This window comes from Musca autumnalis, unplaced genomic scaffold (genome assembly GCF_047663935.1).
Source record: "Musca autumnalis isolate F117 unplaced genomic scaffold, ASM4766393v1 scaffold_1, whole genome shotgun sequence".
Lineage (NCBI taxonomy): Eukaryota > Metazoa > Arthropoda > Insecta > Diptera > Muscidae > Musca > Musca autumnalis.
In genome coordinates, this window is record NW_027411644.1 from 325,557,235 (window position 1) to 325,580,421 (window position 23,187).

The window sequence follows — 23,187 nt, forward strand, 5'->3', positions numbered from 1 at the left end:
CTGTTTTATAGGCAAAATGTATTTATATATATATGTATCAGAGATCCGCAAAATGCATATAAAAGGCACACTCTCATGCTTTTTTCAAAAAGCGAATAGTGCAGTGCCTTGCCTATAAAAATATGATTGTGCCAAAAAGCAGATTCACCCCTAAAAAAGATTCACTGCTTTAGTGCGTGCAGTGCTTGCTTTTACATTTGTATTCGCATGATTCGCAAATGCATTATGCACAGTACTGCTTTCAAAATTATCGTCACCCACAAAACCACCACCACATAAGCGCGAGCAGCATAAATGGCTGCTCTGCTGGCCATCATAAAATGATAAATTAAACAAATTAAATGCGTTGACATTTTTTTTATTTCATTTTTCGTCACAGTATTAAGCTAATACATCAAATAAAATATATAAATATATTGTACAAATGAAAACTATTTTTCATCAAAATTATTGAAAGCTGAACAATTTAAATATAAACATTTTATAAGAGAATATTTTCAATACAGAAATTTATTGGTCTGTTCCAGAACTGCAAGAATCTACTAATTTTTACTATTTTAACATAAAGGGAAAAATGTTATCGTAGTAAAAAATAGAAGCTTCTTGCAGGTTCTGGAAGACAGCATATGGTTACATGTTGATAACACTCCAGTTGTTGTCAGTAAAACAATACTTCTGCCTCAAAAATTTGTATTTTTAATTTAATTGTATTTTATTCCCATTTAAATAGAGAATTCAAAAAAAGTAAATTATTGACAGCTCTGGAACCAATGCGACTACGTTTCTCCGTTATTATGTTACCCGCTGCTAAAAAACCCGTTCGGACGCGGCACTACTAGCAGGTATTGACAATATCTTTTGGGCCAATTTGTATAATCGGGGATATTCCGAATTTTGATTATCCCAACACCATCAGCACTAACTTTTAAATATGCATAATTTCTTCACATATGGTCTCTTCTGTAGAAGAATATAGTGGGTTCATAAAATTTGAGAAAAACAGTTGAAAATCTTGGGGCGATTGATTAAAGTTCGAGTTATTTTCCGAGCCAACAGCAGGGGGCTGAGACTTAATTATTTCGGAAATACAAAATTCTTTAACATTATCCAAAGTTGTTTGGTCCAGACATGAATTAGTTGGGGGATAAAGTAACACATAAAAAGGTTCTCTTAAGAAAATTGTCTGTCCAAAGATCAGATGTTATCGCTGCAGTTCCATTTGTAATAGCTGTTCCTATTTCATGTTTTATTTCTAATCTTTTTTTCGCAGCAATGTCGCATATCTGGCGTGATATTTTTATGGAATCGGGTACCATGTTTGATATATCTACGATATTTCCGTAATTTGTGGTTATATTAAGAAGAGATTGCATCATTTTTTTAAATCCACTGCCGTCAACAACTTAAAACGGACGACAATCCTCAATAACCCATTGCGAACATGCCACCAAGAATTTTTCTTTACTTCGTTGCTAGCGACGTTTAAAGGAGCATTTCGTTGTTGTCGAACGTAGCATTTGTGGCGAACTAGGTTTGATGTCTGCCTCCCAAATGTTGCTTCTTTTTTAGTTTGTTTAACAATGCGATAAACAATATTGTTAATATTTGTTTTTATTGTCCCAATATTAATTTTTATTTGTATATTAACATCTAAATCCGACTAGAAATATTTACTGCTTATTTTACTGCAGCGTGCTTGTGCGAATGCATTATCAATACAAAAAGGCAATGAGCTCTTTTAGTGTGGTGACTGTCGCTGCTATCATTTCGAGAGAATGTGCCAATTGCACACTCTCACGAAAGAAAAGGCAACACAAGCAATAGCAATAAACAGTGATGTCAGTAGCAAGCAATGAAAAAGGCACGAAAACGCGAATATGCATTAAAAGCGAGTGGCATTTTGCGGACCTCTGATATGTATATATATATATATATATATATATATATATATATATATATATATATATATATATATATATATATATATATATATATATATGTATATATATGTATGTATATGTATATATTGTTATATAATGTAACTGCCTTTAACACCCGTAAAAGGTAGTGAGCTAACATGTGTCGCGCGTTTACCCACAAGAACGTTAAAAACTTGGGTTTGGGCGTCGGGAAGGGTTACTATCCCGACGCCCAAACCCCCCCTAGAAAACGAAAAACGAAAGAAAAGAAAAACGAACCCCGCAAACGTTTTAAGGACCATGATCTTCGAATCTGCACCTGGAATGTTCGCACTCTTTCTAGAGAAGGTGCAGTCTTCGCATTGGCAGACGTACTTGAAAAGTATAGGGCCGATATTACTGGCATACAGGAAATACGATGGATTGGGAAAGGCGTCACAACAACACCTAAAGGTGACGCACTGTATTATAGCTGCCATGACGTAAAGCATGAGTATGGTTAGGGATTTGTAGTTAGTCGGAGACTAAAGCATCTGGTATCCAGCTTCACCCCAGTGAATGAAAGACTTGCTGTAATTCGAATAAAAGCTAACTTCTTCAACATCAGCTTTAATTTGCTCCCACTGAAAAAAAGGACGAACAGACGAAAGATATATTTTACGAGCGCTTAGAAGAAACATATGACCGTTGCCCTGTCCATGACATTAAAATTAAAATAAAGCACAAACAGACACAATGCGGAAGTTTGACATCGATAGGCTGCAAACACAACAGATAGCCACAGCATATTCCACTCAACTAGCCCACATGCTTAATGAGAGCACTCCTTGTCCCGATAACAAAACAACACAATTGCAAAATATTGCCCACTCCACTTAAACAGCCGCAAAATCCATACTTGGATAACAGAGACCTCCACAAAGGAATTCATGGTATGACCAGGAGTGTCGTGCTGCTACCGAAGAGAAAAATGCGGCATATAGAGCTACTTTACAATCAGTAGCAACGCGTAGCGCACGAGAGAGATATCGGGAGGAAAGGAGAGAAGAGAAACGTCTTTTCCGCAAGAAAAAGAGAGAAATGGAAAAGCGGGAGTGTGAAAAAAATCGAGATGTACAGGAGCCAGAATGAAGTCCGAAAATTCTACCAAAGAGTGAAACATCAAACATATGGTTTTGGTACAGGCACATTCTCCTGTAAGACCAGTAAGGTAATCTGGTAACTGATACCGATAGTGTGCTAAGGATATGGAAAGAGCATTTTTCCAAACTGTTGGTATCCAATAGTAGCGAAGTCGACGAAGATGCCATAGATCCAATGCCCAAGATGAGGTAAAGACAGCAATAAACCGGCTGAGGAATAATAAGGCAGCAGGAGCTGATAGCCTACCAGCCAAGCTGTTTAAAACCGGAGGCGACACGCTAATAAGGTGTATGCATCAGCTAGTTAGCTCCATCTGGCAGGAACAACGCGTACCCGACGATTGGAACCTAAGCATCCTGTGTCCGGTCCATAAGAAAGGAGATAAGACTTTATGCTCCAACTATAGGGCATAAGTCTTCTCCCTATCGCCTACAAGATAGTGTCAGGGATATTGTGCGAACGACTAAAACCCATGGTCAACGAAATAATTGGATCATACCAATGCGGCTTTAGACTTGGCAAGTCCACCATTGACCAGATATATTCCCTGCGGAAAATCCTGGAGAAGGCCCAAGAGATGCAGATCGACACCTACCACCTTTTTGTCGATTATAAAGCAGCCTTCGACAGCCCGCTGCGTTCAAAGGTATACCAAGCAATGTCTGAATTTGGTATCCCCGCAAAGCTCATTCGGCTTTGTAAAATGACTCTGACTTGTGTCAGTACACAGATCTTCAGTTAAAACAGGAAAGAACCTCTCCGAAGAGGTTTGTACCAAAAGAGGTTTCAGGCAAGGAGACAGCCTTTCGTGTGATCTTTTCAACATTCTGCTAGAAAAGGTTATACGAGAGGCAAACGTCAAAAGAAGTGGCACAATCTACACCAATAGTCACATGTTACTTGCTTATGCTGATGAAATAGACATCATGGGACGATCAGTAAAAGAAGTAATCGATACCTTTATGAAGGTCGAAGGAGAATCTGCTAAAGTGGGCCTGGCGGTAAACGGCGAGAAGACCAAGCTGATGGTGTCGACGCGCAATGCGTCCATTGAGATCGGAACAACTGTTGAAGTTGGTTCCTATAATTTTGAGGTAGTAAAAGACTTCGTATACCTCGGCACCGCCGGAAACACAACAAGCGACATCAGTTGTGAAATAAAAAGAAGAATTGTATTGGCCAACAGATGCTACTTTGGCTTAAGTAAGCAATTTAAAAACAAAGCCAAATCTCCTCAAACAAAAATAACACTATACAAAACGCTGATACTACCCGTGCTAATGTATGGCTCCGAAGCATGGGTACTTGCGCAAGCAGATAAGGCAGTGCTTGGTGTGTTTGAGAGGAAAATTCTTCGAAACATTTACGGACCGATCTGCGTTGACGGTGAATATCGACGTCGTATGAACCACGAGCTGTATCTGCTATAAAACGACATCAATATAGTTAAACGTATAGAGTTGGCTAGTTCATATAATAAGAATGAACGATGATGAACCCGCTAAAAAGGCGTATAAATTCGAGCCACATGGCGTGCACGCAGAATTGGCAGGCCAAAGAATAAATGACGCAAACAAGTGGATGAAGAGAAGACAAGTCGCGATATTCCAGATAGAATTGGAGATCTTTTCTTAGTTCGGTCTATGGAACAAATGTTCTCTAATGGGCCAGCTAAGTAAGTAAGTAAGTAAGGGTGAACGCGCGGCACATGTTAGCTCACTACCTTTAACGGGTTTTAAAGGTAGCTCCCAAGGTGACACCACGGATAGGTCAGTGTCCAATTGAAATGAGAGGGGGACCAAGATAAAACCTGGGTTTTGACATGTTAAAGCCGGGCAGGACCTTTGCTTGGTATCTTTCATCCCCTGCGTCACCCATAACACTGTCCGACAGCCAAAATTACACCTGAACCGGACTATATACGTTTGAAAGTATGGGCAAAGTGGGGTACAGTGGCATTTTTAATTTTTCGTTTTCTCATCGCCTTGACCTTTTAGAGGTCAAAAAAAATTTCAAAGGTCAACATTTTTCAAAAAATATTTTATATATTTGTACTCGTCGTACCATGCTGGTATTGGTGTCATATTAAAGAGAGAGTATAGGCTTTATATAATAATTATAAATTATTGCATTCCAGGATAAAAAGGCCATAAAAATATCCTTGAAAAATTAAATCAAAAGTGAGCATTTTGGCAGGCGCATATCTTCTAAACCGCGAAGAATTTTAATTTGCTCATGGAGGCAAAGTTGTAGCTCTTGTCATAAAGAATAAAAATTCTGGTCGCATGAAATCCACCAAACCTCATCTTCATCATGTTCTATAACTTTTTCTAGGGTATTGACCTTGACGATTTTGAACTTGAAAATAAGGTTTGGTGGATTTCATTTGTCCATAATTGACGTTCTTTATGACAAGAGCTACAACTTTGCCTTCATGACCAAAAATTCTTCGCGGTTTAGAATATATGCGCGTGCCAAAATGCTCACTTTTGATTTACTTTTTCAAGGATATTTTTAATGTCCTTTTTATCCTGGAATGCAATAATTTATAATTATTATATAAAGCCTATACTCTCCTCTTTAATATTTAATTTTTTTTTTTTTGAAAAATGTTGACCTTTGAAGTTTGTTTGACCTCTAAAAGGTCAAAGCGATGAGAAAGCAAAAAATAAAAAATACCATTATACTCCATTTTTCCTATACTTTCAAACGTATGTAGTCCGGTTCAAATGTAACAAAATTTTTTGGAAATTGTCGGACGGTGTAATCCATCTAGAATTATGTATTGGGGGACAAAATGGCATAAACTTTGATAAAGTAAATAGTCCGTTTAATGACTGGCCTGTGGGTTTAATTTTTAACCAAAAGATTCCTTGTATTATTGGTAGCAATACTACCAAAGGCACTATATGCCTAAATAGCAAGGGTTCTAAGGAATCCTAACTCGAATATTTCTAAAAATGTAGAAATAGGGGGAACTTCCCCTTGTAATCATTTATCAGTATTCAGTGGTTTTAAACTTGAGATCCTTTTAAAAATTCTGTCCGTTTGTTTGGGTACCATAAATAATTTTTTGTGTCTTTAACACACTTGCAGTCTCTAGCTGCCTTCTGTTACTGCACATTACACCGATGTTTATTAATCGCTTTTATTCATCAGAGCTTAAGTAGCCCAAAAATATCTTTTTTTATTAATTAGAAGCAGAAAATATGCTTCAAAACTAAATGGTTTCTTGTGTTCATATTTGTTTCATATGTTAATTAACAATTTTAATATTTTTTACAAATACTATAAAATATATATCCTTTAAACATTTCATATATGGATATGTAGTGGTATGAGATATTATAAAAAAAAAAACATAATTTGTTATTGCAAAACTTACCGCCTTCATCTGTCATCACCAATATTGTTGTTTCTGGTCCCAATCCCTCGGGATTAAAAACCTGAACCGTAACTTTATATTGTGTGTAGGGTTCCAAATTGAGTATTTCATGACTCTGAAAAGAAAAACAAACAAGACAAAAGAAAGTGTTACACAGATTATGTTTTTAAATAAAATTTTTGCTAATCATAAACAAAACACATTTGAGTAAAGTTATGTCTTCCCCTCTTCATACTATCAAAACAAATCTTTGAAAGGATATCTTATTTGATAAAAGTTTTTTTCTCCTTATTTTATTTTGTGTTTACTTGTGAAAAGAGTTTTTGGAATTTTTCAAAAAGGCAAATATTCAAAAAGTGTAAACCAAAACAAAAACAAAAAAGTATTTCTTGATAGTTTTGTTATTCCTGTCATTTGTATTTATCTTTGTGTAGAGGGGGTTATGTGATGGCATTTCATTCAAAGAACTTATTTTGAAAGTAAAAACCGGATACTGATAAAAACTTGGTTTGAGGGTACACTTGGTTTTGTTTTCAGACATTTACTTTTCCTACTTCTTTTCGAAGGAATAATCCTTTCTTCAAAACTTTCGTTGAGTTGTTTTTTTTCCCTCCTTGTATATAAAAGTTGATAATAACGGAAATTGTGCGCAAGAAATCATTTGTTCTGTCAGACAAAGAAAAAAAAAACATCGATTTTAGCTTACTTTTGCTGTTACACTACATAAGAAATTTTAGTTATTCCTATTATATGTCCATATCTACATGGGGCAATTTTCCTTGCGGCAATTGTCAGATGTCGGTAAGAGAGGGTGTTGAGAGGCAAAGTGTTAACATTACCTTACATTACATTACATTACCTCTATCTCCATAAATCTGGCAATTGCCGCAAGGAAAATTGCCCAATGTAGATATGGACTTTACAATAACAACAAGTACAATTTCATAGGCTATATTTGTTTACCAGGGATTTTTGCATTGATTTGGCCCAATTATTTTATTGGATAGGCGATATACATGTATTGCATTGGGTAAGTTTAACCAGTCGAGCCGATATCTTCAGCATACCTAAATTCTAGGAAAATCTCAAAAGAACTTAGTTAGATGGCTCTATAGGCAGAACGTTTGTTCCGTAAGCCGAACTAAGAATAGATTTCCAAACGATTTTGTATTTTTTTCTCTTCCGATTTTGAATATCATCTTCAACTTAGTTTTTTTACCTGCCCATACCGCTTGTACCATCGAATAGTTCGTATACAGCCGGTCTGTTGTGGGGGGCATATTCTTCATTCATTCTCTTCTACAGAACATTTCGCTCATTTGCTCCAAAAATGACACATCTCAAAAAATCGACTTTCGAGAAAAACGCGTTTTAAGTTGGTGATTGGAACTTGACTTCCCAACTTAAAAAGGTTATTATACAAAAACTAAAATAACTAAAATAACTACTTGGACCATATTTTGTAAAAAGCTAGCCAGATATCAGTGTTAAATTCCTGTGCAACATGAAGTATGATTTGAATCGTTTAAGTGCTTCATAAATTCAAAATACTTTTGTGTTGAATTATGCGAAACTCGTAGTAAAGGAGCTGTAACTCGTCGAGTTTTAGAGATATCAGCATGAAAACTTGACACATTATAAAGTAGAAGTCGTAGAAAAAATAGAAATTGCTAACTCAGAAAACGCATTTTTTGAGTTATGCCACTCTTTGAGTAAATGAGTACGAACTTTGTACGAACTAAAAAAAAAACATTTCCATTTCTGCTTATTGATTTTCGTTTTCAATGTGGAATATCGTGTTTTTTTTTTATCTTTCACTTGTTTACTGCATCAAAGGTTTGATATTTCCAAGCCAACGTAATCGTTGTATTTCGATACGTTTAAATATGCCTATGCCGTTGTATAGCCGATACAGCTGGTGGATTACACTATGCAACACTGAAAATGCAAACAACTTCTTGTGTACATTTTTTGAAAGTACATATTTAGACTACAAAATCCCTAGTAGGGTTTTGTCCTGTCAGATCCAGTTCGGATTTTATGGCCTCATCTAAACCGGGATAAATCAACACTTTTTTGCATTTATCAGGCCTTTATCTCAAAAACGAATAGGAATTTGGCCTTGCTGTCTTTAGCAATATTGTAGCCTTAAACTAGTAGAACTTATCTTTTGGAAAAACCACATAAGAAAAACTCCATCAAGGGCATCAAAATCTATAAAATATATAAAATGTTACATAATTGCTGAAATTCTGGTCAGTATCGGCTAAACTATTGGGAGTTGAACCAAGTAACCTTTTGCAAAAATCTTCCAAATAAAGTTCTCAACAATTCTTTAGAACATTCTGAAACTCTAAAATGCTTACTTCATGTTGTTTCAGCGGTATTTTGCATCATATCTTTTACAACACGTATTTGAAACACAGTTCACACCAGCAGTTTATTGTCGCATTTCGGATTTTACTACATTATTGACATTTTTATTAAATCGTCGTTGAAAAATATACTGAAAACCATGGGATAGAGGCATTTTACAACAATGACATGTTCCGAAGAGTTGTGCATTACATTCCAGGGAATATTTTTCTAAAAGAAAATATTCAGAAAAATTAACGGTTTTGGAGATACGGTGCGAAATGTATAAAAATTGTGGCATTTTTGCATATATTTTGAAATTTGAGGCAATAAATGTAGTTTTTGAAGTTCATTGTTTCTCCAAATATTTTATTCTTGTCCTTATCTACAAATTTGCTTCAGAGGTCAGAAGAAGATACGCATTGGTTAGAGATATAGCCCCGAATTTCTTTAAAAACTCAACATTTAACCATGTTTAGATGGGGCCATAAAATCCGAGCTGGATCTGACACAACAAAACCCAACTAGAGTTTTTTGTCGTTTAAGTCTGTACTTTCAAAAAATCCTCAGTTCGAATTGTTTGCACAAGATCACCTTAAAAATGTTGCACAGTGTTATACGACCTCGATATTCACCGCCCGCAGATCATTCGAAGAATTTTCCTAAAAACCCATCCAGCACTGCCTTATCTGATTTCGCAAGTACCCAGGCTTCGGAACCATACCTTTTAACGACGAGTGTATCACAACGGATGTTATTTTTTTTGTTTTTAGGGCAGCGCCGAGATAGACAAAGTCTTTAACTACCTCAAAATAATAGGCGCCAAATTTCACAGTTGCTACGAATTCTGTGGACGCATTGCGCATCGATCACATCAACTTGGTCTTGTTGCCGTTTACTGTCGGACATACTTCTGCATATTCTCTTTCGACCTTAATAATGATATCAGTTACTTCTTTTACGGATCGACCCGTGATGCCAATGTCGTCGGCATAAGCAAGTATCATGAGGCTATTGGTGTAGATTGTGCCACGAAAGGCTGTCTCCCTGTCTGAAGCCGGCGACATTGATATCATGGGTCGATCAGTAAATAAAGTAACTGATCATAGATACCTTTAAGAAGGTCGAAGGATAATCTGCCAAGCTGGGTCTGACAGTAAACGGCGACAAAACTAAGTTGATTTTATCGATGCGCAATGCGTCCACAGTAATCGGAGCAACTGCGAATGTTCGTACTTATTATTTTCATGTAATCAAAGACTTATTATTCCTTCAAAATACCGAAAATCGGGAAGTACCGTTCTATGGGGGCTATATGAAGACGTGGACCTATACTGACAAATTTCAGGTGAAAAGTTCTATAATCCCAACGAAGACTTTATACAAAATGCCAGCCATTTAAGTGTGATGTTGAGGCCACAACCTTCAAAATATCGGAAACCGGGAGGTATCGTTCTATGGGGGCTATATGAAGACGTGGACCCATTGCGACAAATTTCAGGTGTAATGTTTCATACCCCTAACGAAGACTTAATACAACATTTCAGCTATTTCGGTGGAATTTTTAGACCACAAATCCTGGTATATATTTTTGCATGTGGTTTTGCATGTGCTCATTTTATGCAAATATATAAAAATATGTACGATATGCAAAATATGCAAAAATTTCAGGGCCTATTTGGTTTTATTTTGTGATAAAACGAGTTTCTGTCTAATCAGATTTTCTCTACGACCATCCTAATCATATATGCATTTGCATAGGATTCCCCTGTCTAGTTATCAGCCGCTGGCCGAAACATATGGTTTCGGGTCAATCCCTTACGAAAGAACCGTGTTCTTTCCTATTTTAACTGAGGGCCGGGTTAGTTAGTGTTGCTAAGCCTAATGAGCGGAATACTGAATTCCGACATGGCATAGACGGTCGTATGCTGCTTAATAATCGACAAAAAAATGGTAAGTGACGATCTGCATCTTTTGGGTATTTTCCAGGATTTGCCACAAGGTAAATATCTGTTCAATGGAAGATTGATATGTCTGGTCTAAAGCCGCATTTGTATGGCCTAATTATGTCATCGACCATTGGCTTTAGTCGTTCACACAAATGCTACCTTATATGCAATAGATTATGAGCACACATAATAATAGACCTCATCAGAGGTCTTCCATAGGAAGGAGACCTAAACAGAGCTTTTCTATAGAGAAGGATACCATATCATAGTTCTTCTATAGGTTAGGAGACCTCATTATGGGTATTCTAATTGATAGGAGATTTAATCAGTGGTATTTTATTGGACGGGAGACCTCATCTGAGGTCTTCTATAACATAAAAGATCTCATTAGGATAGGAGATCTCAACAGAGAACCGCTATGGGGTAGGAGATAGGATATGATTATAATAAGAGACCATAAGAGGTCTTCTATAGCATGGGAGACCTCGTAAGAGGCCTTCTATAGCATTGGAGTTCTCGTTTAAGGTTTTCTATAGCATAGAAGACTTCATAAGTGATCTTCTATATCATAGGCAGCCTTTCAAAAATAAGAGATGTGGTCTCCTATGGTCTTTTACAAACTACAGATCAATAGGTGGTCTTATAAGAGGCATTCTACTGTAAAGGAGATTATAAGTTCGTCTATATAATAAGGAACCTTTTCTTCTATGGAATATAAGTCTTCTTTAAAAATTTTTCTGAGGAGTAGAAAACCTCATTAAAAGGCCTTCTATAGAATTGGAGATCTTATTTGAGGTCTTTTACAGAATAAGAGGACTCATAATATGTCTTTTCTACTATAGGAAACCTCATAAACCTTGCTCGTCTCTACAGGAGGATGTGCCTGTACGAAAGTTGTAACGTGACCGTTTCATATAATCATACACGCATTCATTTCAATCAACTACAACTACACAGTTAGCATAGTGGATACATTTAACTTCGGTGTAATTAACTGCAATCACTGCTACACAACAATTCTCATTCACTCCGCATAACTACCCGAATATGTATTCCGGTTTTATTCACCGAAGGGGTCGATCACCAGCCGACAAAGTACGACAAGACGTGTGGCTCGTCCGCAGTCTCGTTACTCGTTAGCTACGATTCGAACACACTCCTAGTAAGCTCCAAGTCTCTTAGCAAGCTCCAGTCTCTTAGTAAGCTCCATGCTCTAGTAAGCTCCAAGTCTCTTAGCATGCTCCAGACTCTTAGCAAGCTCAACGCTCACAGTCAGCTCAATTCTCATAGCCAGCTCCTGAATATTGACCGACCTCTTTCCCCCACAGCAACCCGAATGCCATCGAGTCGAGTCATACACCCGACGAGCGCTGAGCCGACAGCCACCCGAAAGCATTACCGAACCACATCCAACAACTGCCGAGCTGACAGCCGCCCGATTGCCCAGAGCCCAGTCGTGTAGAGCCTAGTCCAACCGACAACTGCCGAGACGAAGGCTACCGATTGCCCCGAGCCGATAGCAACCCGAGTCGTGTAGAGCCGAGCCACATCCGACAACTGCCGAGCCGAAACCTACCCGATTGCCCCGAGCCGACAGAACCCGAGTCTTGTAGAGCAGAGCCACACCCTACAGCTGCCGAGCCGAAGCCACCCGGCTGCCCCGAGCCGACAGCAAACCGATTAGTGTGGAGCCGAGCCACACCAGACGATTACCGAGCCAATGCCGATCCGACAGCTGCCGAATAACACAGAAACGAACTCAACTAATAACTAATATTGCATCCACTCTCCACACACATATATTATTCGTTCATCAAACACCAAGAGTTCACAATAAAGGTTAAACTTGTAAACACTGGTGTTTTACTTAAGGTTTGTGGTTCCTTAGGTCGACCCTGGGAGCGACTGAGGCTACATCAGCCCTAGATAAAACCACCCGTTATAAAGTCATCCGTTTGATATTTCGTTATTTGATAGAATTTGCGGTCTTTATTCTGGCTCCTGTCGATTAAATTTTTGCACATTCTCGCTTTTCCATGTCTTTCTTTTTCGTGGAAAAGTGTTTCTCCTCCCTCTTCTTTTCTTGTAATACCTCTCTCGTGCTATTGATTATAGGGTATGCCCCAAATGCCGAATTGTTATGTTCGGTGCCAGCAGGACGTTCCAATCCTTGGAAATTCTTTCCTCTATTTAGCTCTTTTCCGGACTTGAACAGTTAAGTTAGCAACCCATCAGTTCCTGCTTTCAGTCGTTTTATTGCTGTCCTGATTTTTTTTTTTGGCTAAATGATATACATTAGAATTCCGTCGATTGATATCAGATTTGAAGTATTATAATTTTCGTCAATGTTTTTTCATCTTTGCAAGAGTAAATGTCAGCCTGTTGTAAAGGTTCTGTATTTATTCTGGTTCCTATAAAACTCCAATTTCTCACGCTTACGTTTTTGTCGGTGTTTATTATTTGTTTTCTAATAAAAATGCGCTTCTCCTCTCTTCTTTTTTCGTATAGGTTTACGTGATACTTATAAAGGCAACGTAAAAGATCCGAGGGTTGGAAGTCTCTCCATAGTTCATTTTATGGGATAAATGTCCCATACTGGGCTAAACATATTAATGAGTAAGCTTAGCGACTGAAATTTTGTAGCTAACGGAATCCGTAAAGAGATAGGCCAGCGATCTATGAGTCGCCTCAACTAAATGCTCGCACTGAATGCCAAAGTTATAGGATTTCTGATGGTAGCTTCTAAACTATTCGACTTCACAAAAATTCCTCGAATTCTTGTAAAAAATCTGTTTCCTCAAGCTTCGGTGTGTTATATTTTGCGCTAATTTAAAATATGAACACTGTGACACACAAATACACATTTCCTCAATGTTATTGTGTCCCTTATTCCCACGCTATTACATGTATGACAAAAACGTTAATCGGAAATTGAGTTTCTGCTTTCCTTCTTAGAGCTTTTGTGTGAATTTTCCGCCTCTCATTCTTTAATATCGTTGCGAGAAAGAAAGTAAATAACAAGTCGGAAAGAAGAAAATGTAACGACTAAAGAAAGTAACGTCTTTTGTTAAATTGTTCACATTCGTTGGGTCACAACGTCATTGTCATCATCATCAAAGGAGAACTAAGAATGAAATGAAAAGTTTTAACCAGCGAGTTAATTTGTTTGCAGATAGAAGGAGATATGTATTTAAATGAAAGTATTTGTGAACTATAAGGAGATGTGCCAAGGTGTTTGTAAGAACATCTAAGAAATAATTCACTGCCATAACCATGCGTCATTCGAACAGGAATAGCCAGTTGGTGCTTACTGAGGAGTGAGTATACATTTCACTGTGTTTTACATTAAAATTTACGCTCACTTGCTCTCAATAAGCGCCCACTGGCTATCCCTGCATTAGAACGATTGATGTAATTGAGAAACTGCATTTAATTCTATGTAAACAATTTTGGTGCGTATACATATTGACACAACGTATACGCAGTGATCTTCAATTCTATATTTTGAAAAAGGTGAAATCATTAAAAACCCATACGTTAAAATATATTTCCAACAGCCATAAGGCAACGATGTTGGCTGTTCTGAAAGTACAGACCGCCGTTATACATATATAACATTTTAATTTTGTGCCTTATGGCCGTCATAAAGTCCTAAGGAAGGAGGAATTTTGAACACATAATCATTAAGCATGGGTGACGTAGGGGATGGAAGATACCAAGGAACGGTCCTGACTGGCTTTAACGTGGCAAAGCCCAGGATTTATCTTGGTCCCTCTTTTCATGCCTCCCCATGGTGTCACCTGGGAAACTGCCTTTAACACCCGTTAAAGGTAGTGAGCTAACATGTGCCGCGCGTTCGCCCATAAGAACGTTAAAAACTTGGGTTTGGGCGTCGGGTTAGTAACCCTCCCCTACTCAAAAGTTGACGACCCCCGCAAACGTTTTAAGGACCATGATCTGCGAATCTGCACCTGGAATGTTTGCACTCCTTATAGAGAAAGTGCAGTTTACGCATTGGCAGATGTACTTGAAAAGTACAAAGCCGACATTACTGCCATACAGGAAATACGATGGAACGGGAAAGGCGTCACAACAACACCTATAGGTGACGCACTGTATTATAGCTGCCATGACACAAATCATGAGTTTGGCTGCGGATTTGTAGTTGGTCGGAGGTTAAAACATCTGGTCTCCAGCTTCACCCCAGTGAATGCGCTCGTGCTCCCACTGAAGAAAAGAACGAACGGACCAAAGATATATTTTACGAGCGCTTAGAAGAAACATGTGACCGTTGCCCATGAAATTATAATTACTCTAGGCGATTTTAATGCCAACATTGGAAAGGATAATATCTTAGGCCCAACGTCGGGAATTTCAGTCTCCACAGTGAAACATCTGACAATGGTATAAGGCTGATAGACTTTGCAGCTGCAAGAAACATGGTAGTTAGCCGTACCAGATTTAAGCATCTCGATATTCATAGGGGCACCTGGCTGTCACCAGATCAAAGAACAAGTAAACAAATTGATCACGTTGTGATATATGGAAGACATGCATCAAGCGTGTTGGATGTACGATCTTTCCGATGTGCAAACATAGACTCGGAAGTTGGACATCGGTAAGCTGCAATCACAACAGATAGCCACAGCATATTCCACTCAACTGGCCCAGCTGCTTAATCAAAGCACTCCTCGTCCTGATAACATACCAGGACAATGGCAAAACATTGCCTTCTCCATGCAAACAGCCACAAAATCAGTACTTGGATACCAGAGACCTCCACCAAGGGATCCATGGTAGGACCAGGAGTGTCCTGCTGCTAACGAAGAGAAAAATGCGGCATATAGGCCTACTTTACAATCAGTAGCAACGCGTAGCGCACGAGAGAGGTATCAAGAGAAAAGGAGAGATGAGAAACGTGTTTTGCGCAGGAAAAAGAGAGAGATGGAAAAGCGGGAGTGTGAACAAATCGAGATGTACAGGAGACAGAATGAAGTCCGAAAATTCTACCAAAGAGCGAAACATCAAACTGATGGCTTTGGAACTGGCACATCCTCCAGTAGAGACCATCAAAGTAATATGGTAACTGATACAGAGTGTGCTAAGGATATGGAAAGAGCGTTTTTCCAAACTGTTGGTATCCAATAATAGCGAAGTCGACGAAGATACCACAGATCCAATCCCAGAAGATGGTATTGATTGTATACCACCCGGCCAAGATGAAGTAAAGACAGCTATAAACCGGCTGAAAAATAATAAGGCAGCAGGAGCTGATGGCCTACCAGCCGAGCTGTTTAAAACCGGAGGCGACACCTTGATAAGGTGTATGCATCAGCTAGTTAGCTCCATCTGGCAGGAAGAACGCGTACCCGACGATTTGAACCTGAGCATCCTGTGTCCCGTCCATAAGAAAGGAGATAAGACTTTATGCTCCAACTATAGGGGCATAAGTCTTCTCCCTATTGCCTACAAGATAGTGTCAGGGATATTGTGCGAACGACTAAAGCCCATGTTCAACGAAATAATTGGACCATACCAATGCGGCTTTAGACCTGGCAAGTCCACCATTAACCAGATTTTTACCCTGCGGCAAATCCTGGAGAAGACCCAAGAGATGCAGACCGACACCTACCACCTTTTTGTCGATTAAAAAGCAGCCTTCGACAGCCCGCTAGGTTCAAATGTGCCAAGCAATGTCTGAATTTTGTATCCCCGCAAAGCTCATTCGGCCTTGTAAAATAGGAAAGAACCTCTCCCAAGAGTTTTGTACCAAAAGAGGTTTCAGACAAGGAGACAGCCTTTCGTGTGATATTTTCAACATCCAGCTAGAAAAGGTTATACGAGAGACAAACGTCAAAAGAAGTGGCACAATCTACACCAATAGCCACATGTTACTTGCTTATGCTGATGATATAGACATCATGGAACGATCAGTAAAAGAAGTAACCGATACCTTTATGAAGGTCGAAGGAGAATCTGCTAATGTGGGTCTGGCGCTAAACGGTGAGAAGACCAAGTTGATGGCATCGACGCGCAATGCGTCCATTGAGCTCGGGCCAACTGTTGAAGTTGGTTCCTATAATTTTGAGGTAGTAAAAGACTTCGTCTACCTCGGCACCGCCGTAAACACAACTAACAACATCAGGTGTGAAAAAAAGAAGAATTGTATTGGCCAACAGATGCTACTTTGGCATAAGCAAGCAGTTTAAAAACAAAGCCACATCTCGTCAAACAAAAATAACGCCTTACAAAACACTGATACTACCCGTGCTGATGTATGGTTCCGAAGCCTGGGTACTTGCGCAAGCAGATAAGGCAGTGCTTGGTGTGTTTGAGAGAAAAATTCTTCGAAAGATCTACGGACGGTGAATATCGACGTCATATGAACCACGAGCGACATCAATATAGTTAAACGTATCGAGATGCAGCGATTGCGTTGGCTAGGCCATATCATAAGAATGAGCGATGATGAACCCGCTAAAAAGGCGTATAAATTCGAGCCACATGGCGGTGCACGCAGAATTGGCAGGCCAAAGAATAGGTGGCGCAAACAAGTGGATGAAGAGATGAAAATGCGCGGTATTCCAGAGTGCGAAGCAACAAATAAAGAGAAATTGAGATCTTTTCTTAGTTTGACATATAGAACAAATGTTCTGTAATGGGCTAAGTAAGTAATTTTGGACCGAATCGGCAGATCCGTTCGAGAGCTATCTTGTGCTCCAACAATTACGCACGGTGTCATAGTGTTAGTGTTGTTAGGCGTGGCTAAATGAAGTCCATATTGTCTGAAACGGATTTCGTCCAAACATACTTGGGGTCTAAAATCATTATCATTCGATGAGGCACATTTTGCCCGTATGATATATATACCCTCGTTAGCATAAATGCTGAGGATATAATAAAAATGTGTCTAATAATGTTCAACATTAATGTCTCCGCTTTTTGTGTATCTAAGAACTCATGGAAATTTCCCCAAATGTTATTAAATTTTCAAAGATTGACATATTATATAAAACCATTTTATATTAATATAAAATAATCCCTTACTAAATGCAAATTCTCAAATCTCTACAAAGTCATACTCTTCTCGTAAATCTTAAGAATTGTTTTAATTTGTTAAAGAATTTTCTTCGCATTCCCCATTCTGATTCACCTGAAGTTATGTGAATTCATTTTCTATGAATAACTCTTGCGTTCAAACGTTTCTTTCCCCCAAAAGTAGTAATCGTAGAGAGCACATTCATATCATCTTCATGTGATGAGCATTTGAGACAGATGCACCAAAAAATCGTGACAACAGCGATGGCTTTATGAAAATAAATCATAAATGCGCACTCTCTTGACATAATTGTTGTTAATATTCTCCTACATGAAGTGGAAATGGAAATAAACTTGGCAAATGTAAAAGTCGTCGCATTTATTTTTGTGTTGGTTGGAGTGTGTGAGTGTAGCTTTTCTTTAACACAAACATATGTGTGCGTGCTTTTTTATGCGATGTGATGATGGAGGAGGTTCGTTTTAGTAGTCAGACAGAGTGACATTTATTTGAATCTCTGCATGATGGAGAGAGCTTGCTGTTGCTCTTAGTCCCGGCTTGAATGCTGACATTGGTTGTGCTCCCAACATGTCATCATTATTACAGTTATCGTATTCATCAAAATGCTTCAGAATGTTTTTTAATAAAGTGAGCAGAAATATACACACTCGCACATGTGTCTGTGTGGTTGCATTGTAAGGAAACTAAATATGCACAAAATTTATTCATTTGAATTTAAGTCCGTGGCAGTTTTTCTTTACAAAAATTAAATAGTTTAAATTATTTAAACGAAATTACTAAATAATCAACTATTTGCCTTGAAATTTATTTGAGGGTCTGTGAGGAATTCGTTGCGTATACATACCGACAAAATGTATACGCAATGATGTAAAGAAAATGGAATTAACGCGTGAACATTTTCGTTGGATAATTTTTCACAACTTTTGACGTGGATTATCGCGACAACAGTGCAACGATGGCCATGAAGCACCATCCAATAGTACTGTGAAAAACGGATTTAATGAATTCAAAGATAAAGGTCATCCAAAAACGGTCGTAAAACGCATCGAAACCCAATTGTACACTTTTACACAAGGCCAACCCGATGGATTAGTTACTAATGTTAGCTAATACACTTGACTTCACATGTGTTCATATAACTCATTCCATATAATGGTTACAAAATATGAGTCTGGGGCGAACATATTTCCAAGTTTCATTTTAATTTCATTAAGGCGCACTCACCTAACGAACTTGGGAATAAATCATAAATAAATTATATCATTATAAAACAAAAGATTTTATGTATTATTATTTTTAATGTTCGTTCAAGTTCCTAATGACTCAGCAATGAAAAAGATGACCGGGAAGCATGTCACATAATGATTTTCAATATTTTCTATCAATCAGTTTTAGCAATCAATTACAAGTTTCGGCATATTTCGCTTCATCCCCACACTAATGATTAAAGGTGAAGCCACCGCAACAGGAAGACTGACAGACTAAATGACAAGACAAAAAAAAATCACATTATAAATATTAAACGTGACTCTTTATAGATCAGATTGCATGATATATTGAAAATCATAAGTCAAAGACATTTGACATACATTAGTGATAGTAGTGTTGGCTAAAGAATAACAGCAACAACAACAAAAACAACAACAGTAACAAAGTCATCATCAACCAAATGTAGAATATAAAAATATACTTGGCATTTCAACAATGTTTCGCTACAAAAACATTCTCTAACCCCGACAGGGAAGGGGAAGAGTGTAGCCATGTTGGGAAAATAATAACAAAAAATTAGAAAAAAATGAACGAACTGCAAACGAATGATGGATATTTTATATGTACGGCATTGCTCTAAAACATAAGTTATCTCTAGACTCTATTTTAGCTATCAGAACGAATGAAAAAAAAAAAAACAACTCGACTCAGCTCAGCTTCATCGAATGCAAACTACACCATAGTGATGTACTCCACTCGAGTGCAGCAACCACAACCACTTCCACTTGCATATCCCATATCCCAGAACAGAGATAGATTGTGGGGTTTTTCGTTTGATGCCAAGCATTTATTTTATATGAAGGGCATAGCTTGCAGCTGCACCGTTATGAACTATGACCCACAGTGGTGGAAATGAAAATGTTGTTGAGGAAAAACAAGCAAGCACTAAAATCTCCACTAAACTAAAGGCTATTTAAAAAGGACACGTTGTAAAGATAAGAAAGTTTTTTGGGGGTATGTCATATTAAATGGATAATAAAATGTAGGTTATACTCGTATTAAAAGTAGTTGTCGAAATGGTTGGTATGAATTCTAAAAGCAATAATGAGATAACTATTTTTTATGCGAAATTGTAGCTAGAGATAGATTCAAGTAGGGCAGGAAAATAAGAATTAACATTGGGTGGAATGAGATTACAATACAATAACTAAGAAAACTGCGGTGCCGTTCGTCGACATTATAATATTGAACCAAATGATCCCTAGAGTGGGACATGTCCGAGCCCCGACTCTATTCGAAATAGAAAAGCAGATTCGAAGCAGATTTATCTGCATTTTATTCCTACTGGTCATTCCCAGGCAACACGAAATTTATGTATCAATTTACGCGGCATACAAAGTTTATTAAATATGATTTAAAGCATACATATAAATCTGAGACCTGTTTGGTGCTTCCTATTCATTTTTCATTCCCCAGAAGCTTGGATGGAGACATTGTATTCTATGTCCCATCCACATAGACTACTAAAACTGAAAAACCACAAATCGATATTTGTGCTAGTTTTTATACCCCCCACCATAGTATGGAAGGTAAATTAAGTTTTCCGTTGGTAACGTATTGAAATAATCATTTGCGACCCTATAAAGATAATATATTTTTCACCAGGATAACATTCTGAAATTCTGTTATGTTATTGTAGCAGCATAGACACTAACGTTGGAGCATCGGTTTGATGATAGTTGACAACGGCTGGCCAAAACACTATGGTTTCGGATCAATCCGGCAAGAAAAAACACTCTCTGGGATTGATAATTTCGAGGTAGTTGAATACTTCGTCTACATCGGCACCGCATTAAAAATACAACAATCCACATCTGTTGTGAAATATGACGAGTAGTATAAGCTAACAGATGCTACTTTGGCTTAAATTTAAAATAAAGCCACATATTATCAAGCGAAAAAAAAACACTTTAAAAAACTCGAATACTACTCGTGCTAATGTATGGTTCCGAAGATTCGGTACTTGCGCAAGCAGATGAGACGGCGTTTGATGTGTTTGAGAGAAAAATTCTTCGGAAGATATACAGGCCAATATCTGTTGAGGCTCAATATCGATGTCGAATGAACCACGAGCTGTACAACGATTACGTGGGTAGAACTGGAAGCCCAAGGCTTCGGTGGAATAAACAAACGGAAGACGAGTTCGAAAATTCCAAATTGGAAAAGTAAAGCAATAAATAGTAGAATGGAAAAATTTTCTTAGTTCGGCTTGTAAATCAAATGCTCTGTATAGGGGTAACTATGTTATTTAAAGCATAAAAATCTTATCAGGTAGCCCTCAAAAAGAATTCCAAATGCTATGACAACGAGGATGCGAGTTAAGGGATTTATAGTAGCTTTTTGTCTGAGTCCGTGTTGCTTACTCCCTACTGTAGTATACTTAAGTGACCTGAGGTATAGAGTGGGTGAGGATTATTTTTGTTAAGCAGTAATTTGCTGCTGTAAAATTACACTGATTCCGAAGTAGATTTATGACTAGACGTATTACTGTAGGTGTTTTATTCCCATATTTTTTCAAACACAAAGCTTTTGGTATTTAAGAAATTAAAACAAGTAAAAAAGTTTCACTCGGCTTTGCCGAAAGAGATATACCCTCAGCCAATGTGAAGTGAAACTTTCATCTACGGACATATCGAATGTATTTAGGGCCTCTTCAGAATTCTGTGGCCCTTTTTGAACATTTGAACTTGCCGACAAAAATGTGGATTAGGAATAATGTCGAATTTTTGTGGGGGAGGCAACCTTAGGACCGATATGGGTCAATTTAGAAGTTAAACTAAATTTTGAGAAAATATTAGGAGATCCAACGTTTGGTCCAAATTGGTTGCCCCATTCAAGTGATATCGTCTTAACTTTTAGTGACATTTTTATACCCTACACCACTATGTGGGGAGGGTATTATAAGTTGGTTTTGCCCAAAAAGTTTGTAACGCATCGAAATAATGGTCGTAGACCCATACTTATATATACCAAAATGAATGTCTCGACGAGCTGAGTCGATCTGGTTATGTGTGTCCGTCCGTCAGTCCGTCCGTCCGTCTGTCCAGCTAAACCTTGTAATCACGCTACAGGTCGCAATTTTGATCGGATCGTCACGAAATTTTGGGTGTTGATGAGGGTCCCAGAGGGGAAGAAGCCTATTGATTTTGGTGATGGTCGGATAATTTTCAGGGGTCGGAATGGGCAAAAAACTTATGTGGATAAAAAGACAACAAAGCGAATGTCTCAGCTTCTTTATGGAGTATATCAAAAGAAAGACCTGACAATAAAAGTAGAAAATATCACCTTTCTAATGATGTAAAGTAAGTTCTCGTAGGTGATCAAACAACGGAGATATTACAATAGTCGCAAATAAAACCCTAAATTTCATTCTTGCGATTTTCGTTATAATGACGAATATCACAGCTTTGGTTAAGGACTTTCCAAAAGCAAAGCCTGACTATGAAAGTAGAAGATTCCATCTTTACAATGATGCAAACTAGGTCGTCGTAGGTGACCAAATAACGGAGATATTGCAATAGTAGGTAATACATCCCATTTTTCCACTTTTTTGGAAATCACGCTACAGGTCGCAATTTTGATCGGATCGTCACGAAATTTTGAGGGTTGATGGGGGTCCCGGAGGGGAAGAAGCCTATTGACCATCACCAAGGTCGGATAGTAATTAGGGGTCGGAATGAGCAAAAAAGTTATTTGAAGAAAAAGTCTACATTTTATTCCAAAGCAAATATCTCAGCGTCTATAAGGGGTATATAAAAAGCAAAACTTGGCAATGAAAGTGGAAAATATCACCTATAAAACGATGTAACGTAGGTTGTCGTAGGCGGTCATACAACGAAGATATCGCAATAGTTGCTAATAGAACCCAACTTTTCATTGTTGCGATTTTAATAATAATGACGGATATCACACCTATGGTTGGGGACCTTCTAAAAGCAAAGCCTGACTAAGAAAGTAGAAAATCCCATCTTTAAAATTATGCAAAGTAGGTTAGCGTAGGTGGTCAAATAATAGAGATATCGCAATAGTCGGTAATGCATCCCTTTTTTCCACTTTTTCTGCAATCACACTACAGGTCGAAATTTTTATCGGATCATCACGAAATTTTCT

General features: G+C 38.0%; 1 protein-coding gene across 4 annotated transcripts in view; it reads right to left on the reverse strand.

The window, feature by feature from the left end:
• Ptp99A (Protein tyrosine phosphatase 99A) overlaps positions 1 to 23,187 on the reverse strand; it is an 874,937-nt gene that overhangs the window by 327,452 nt on the left and 524,298 nt on the right. For all 4 annotated transcript variants that reach the window (XM_073962747.1, XM_073962759.1, XM_073962758.1 and 1 more), the window contains exon 8: positions 6,448 to 6,562. In XM_073962747.1, the coding sequence (XP_073818848.1) occupies positions 6,448 to 6,562 (115 nt within the window). The remainder of the gene's footprint in view (positions 1 to 6,447; positions 6,563 to 23,187) is intronic.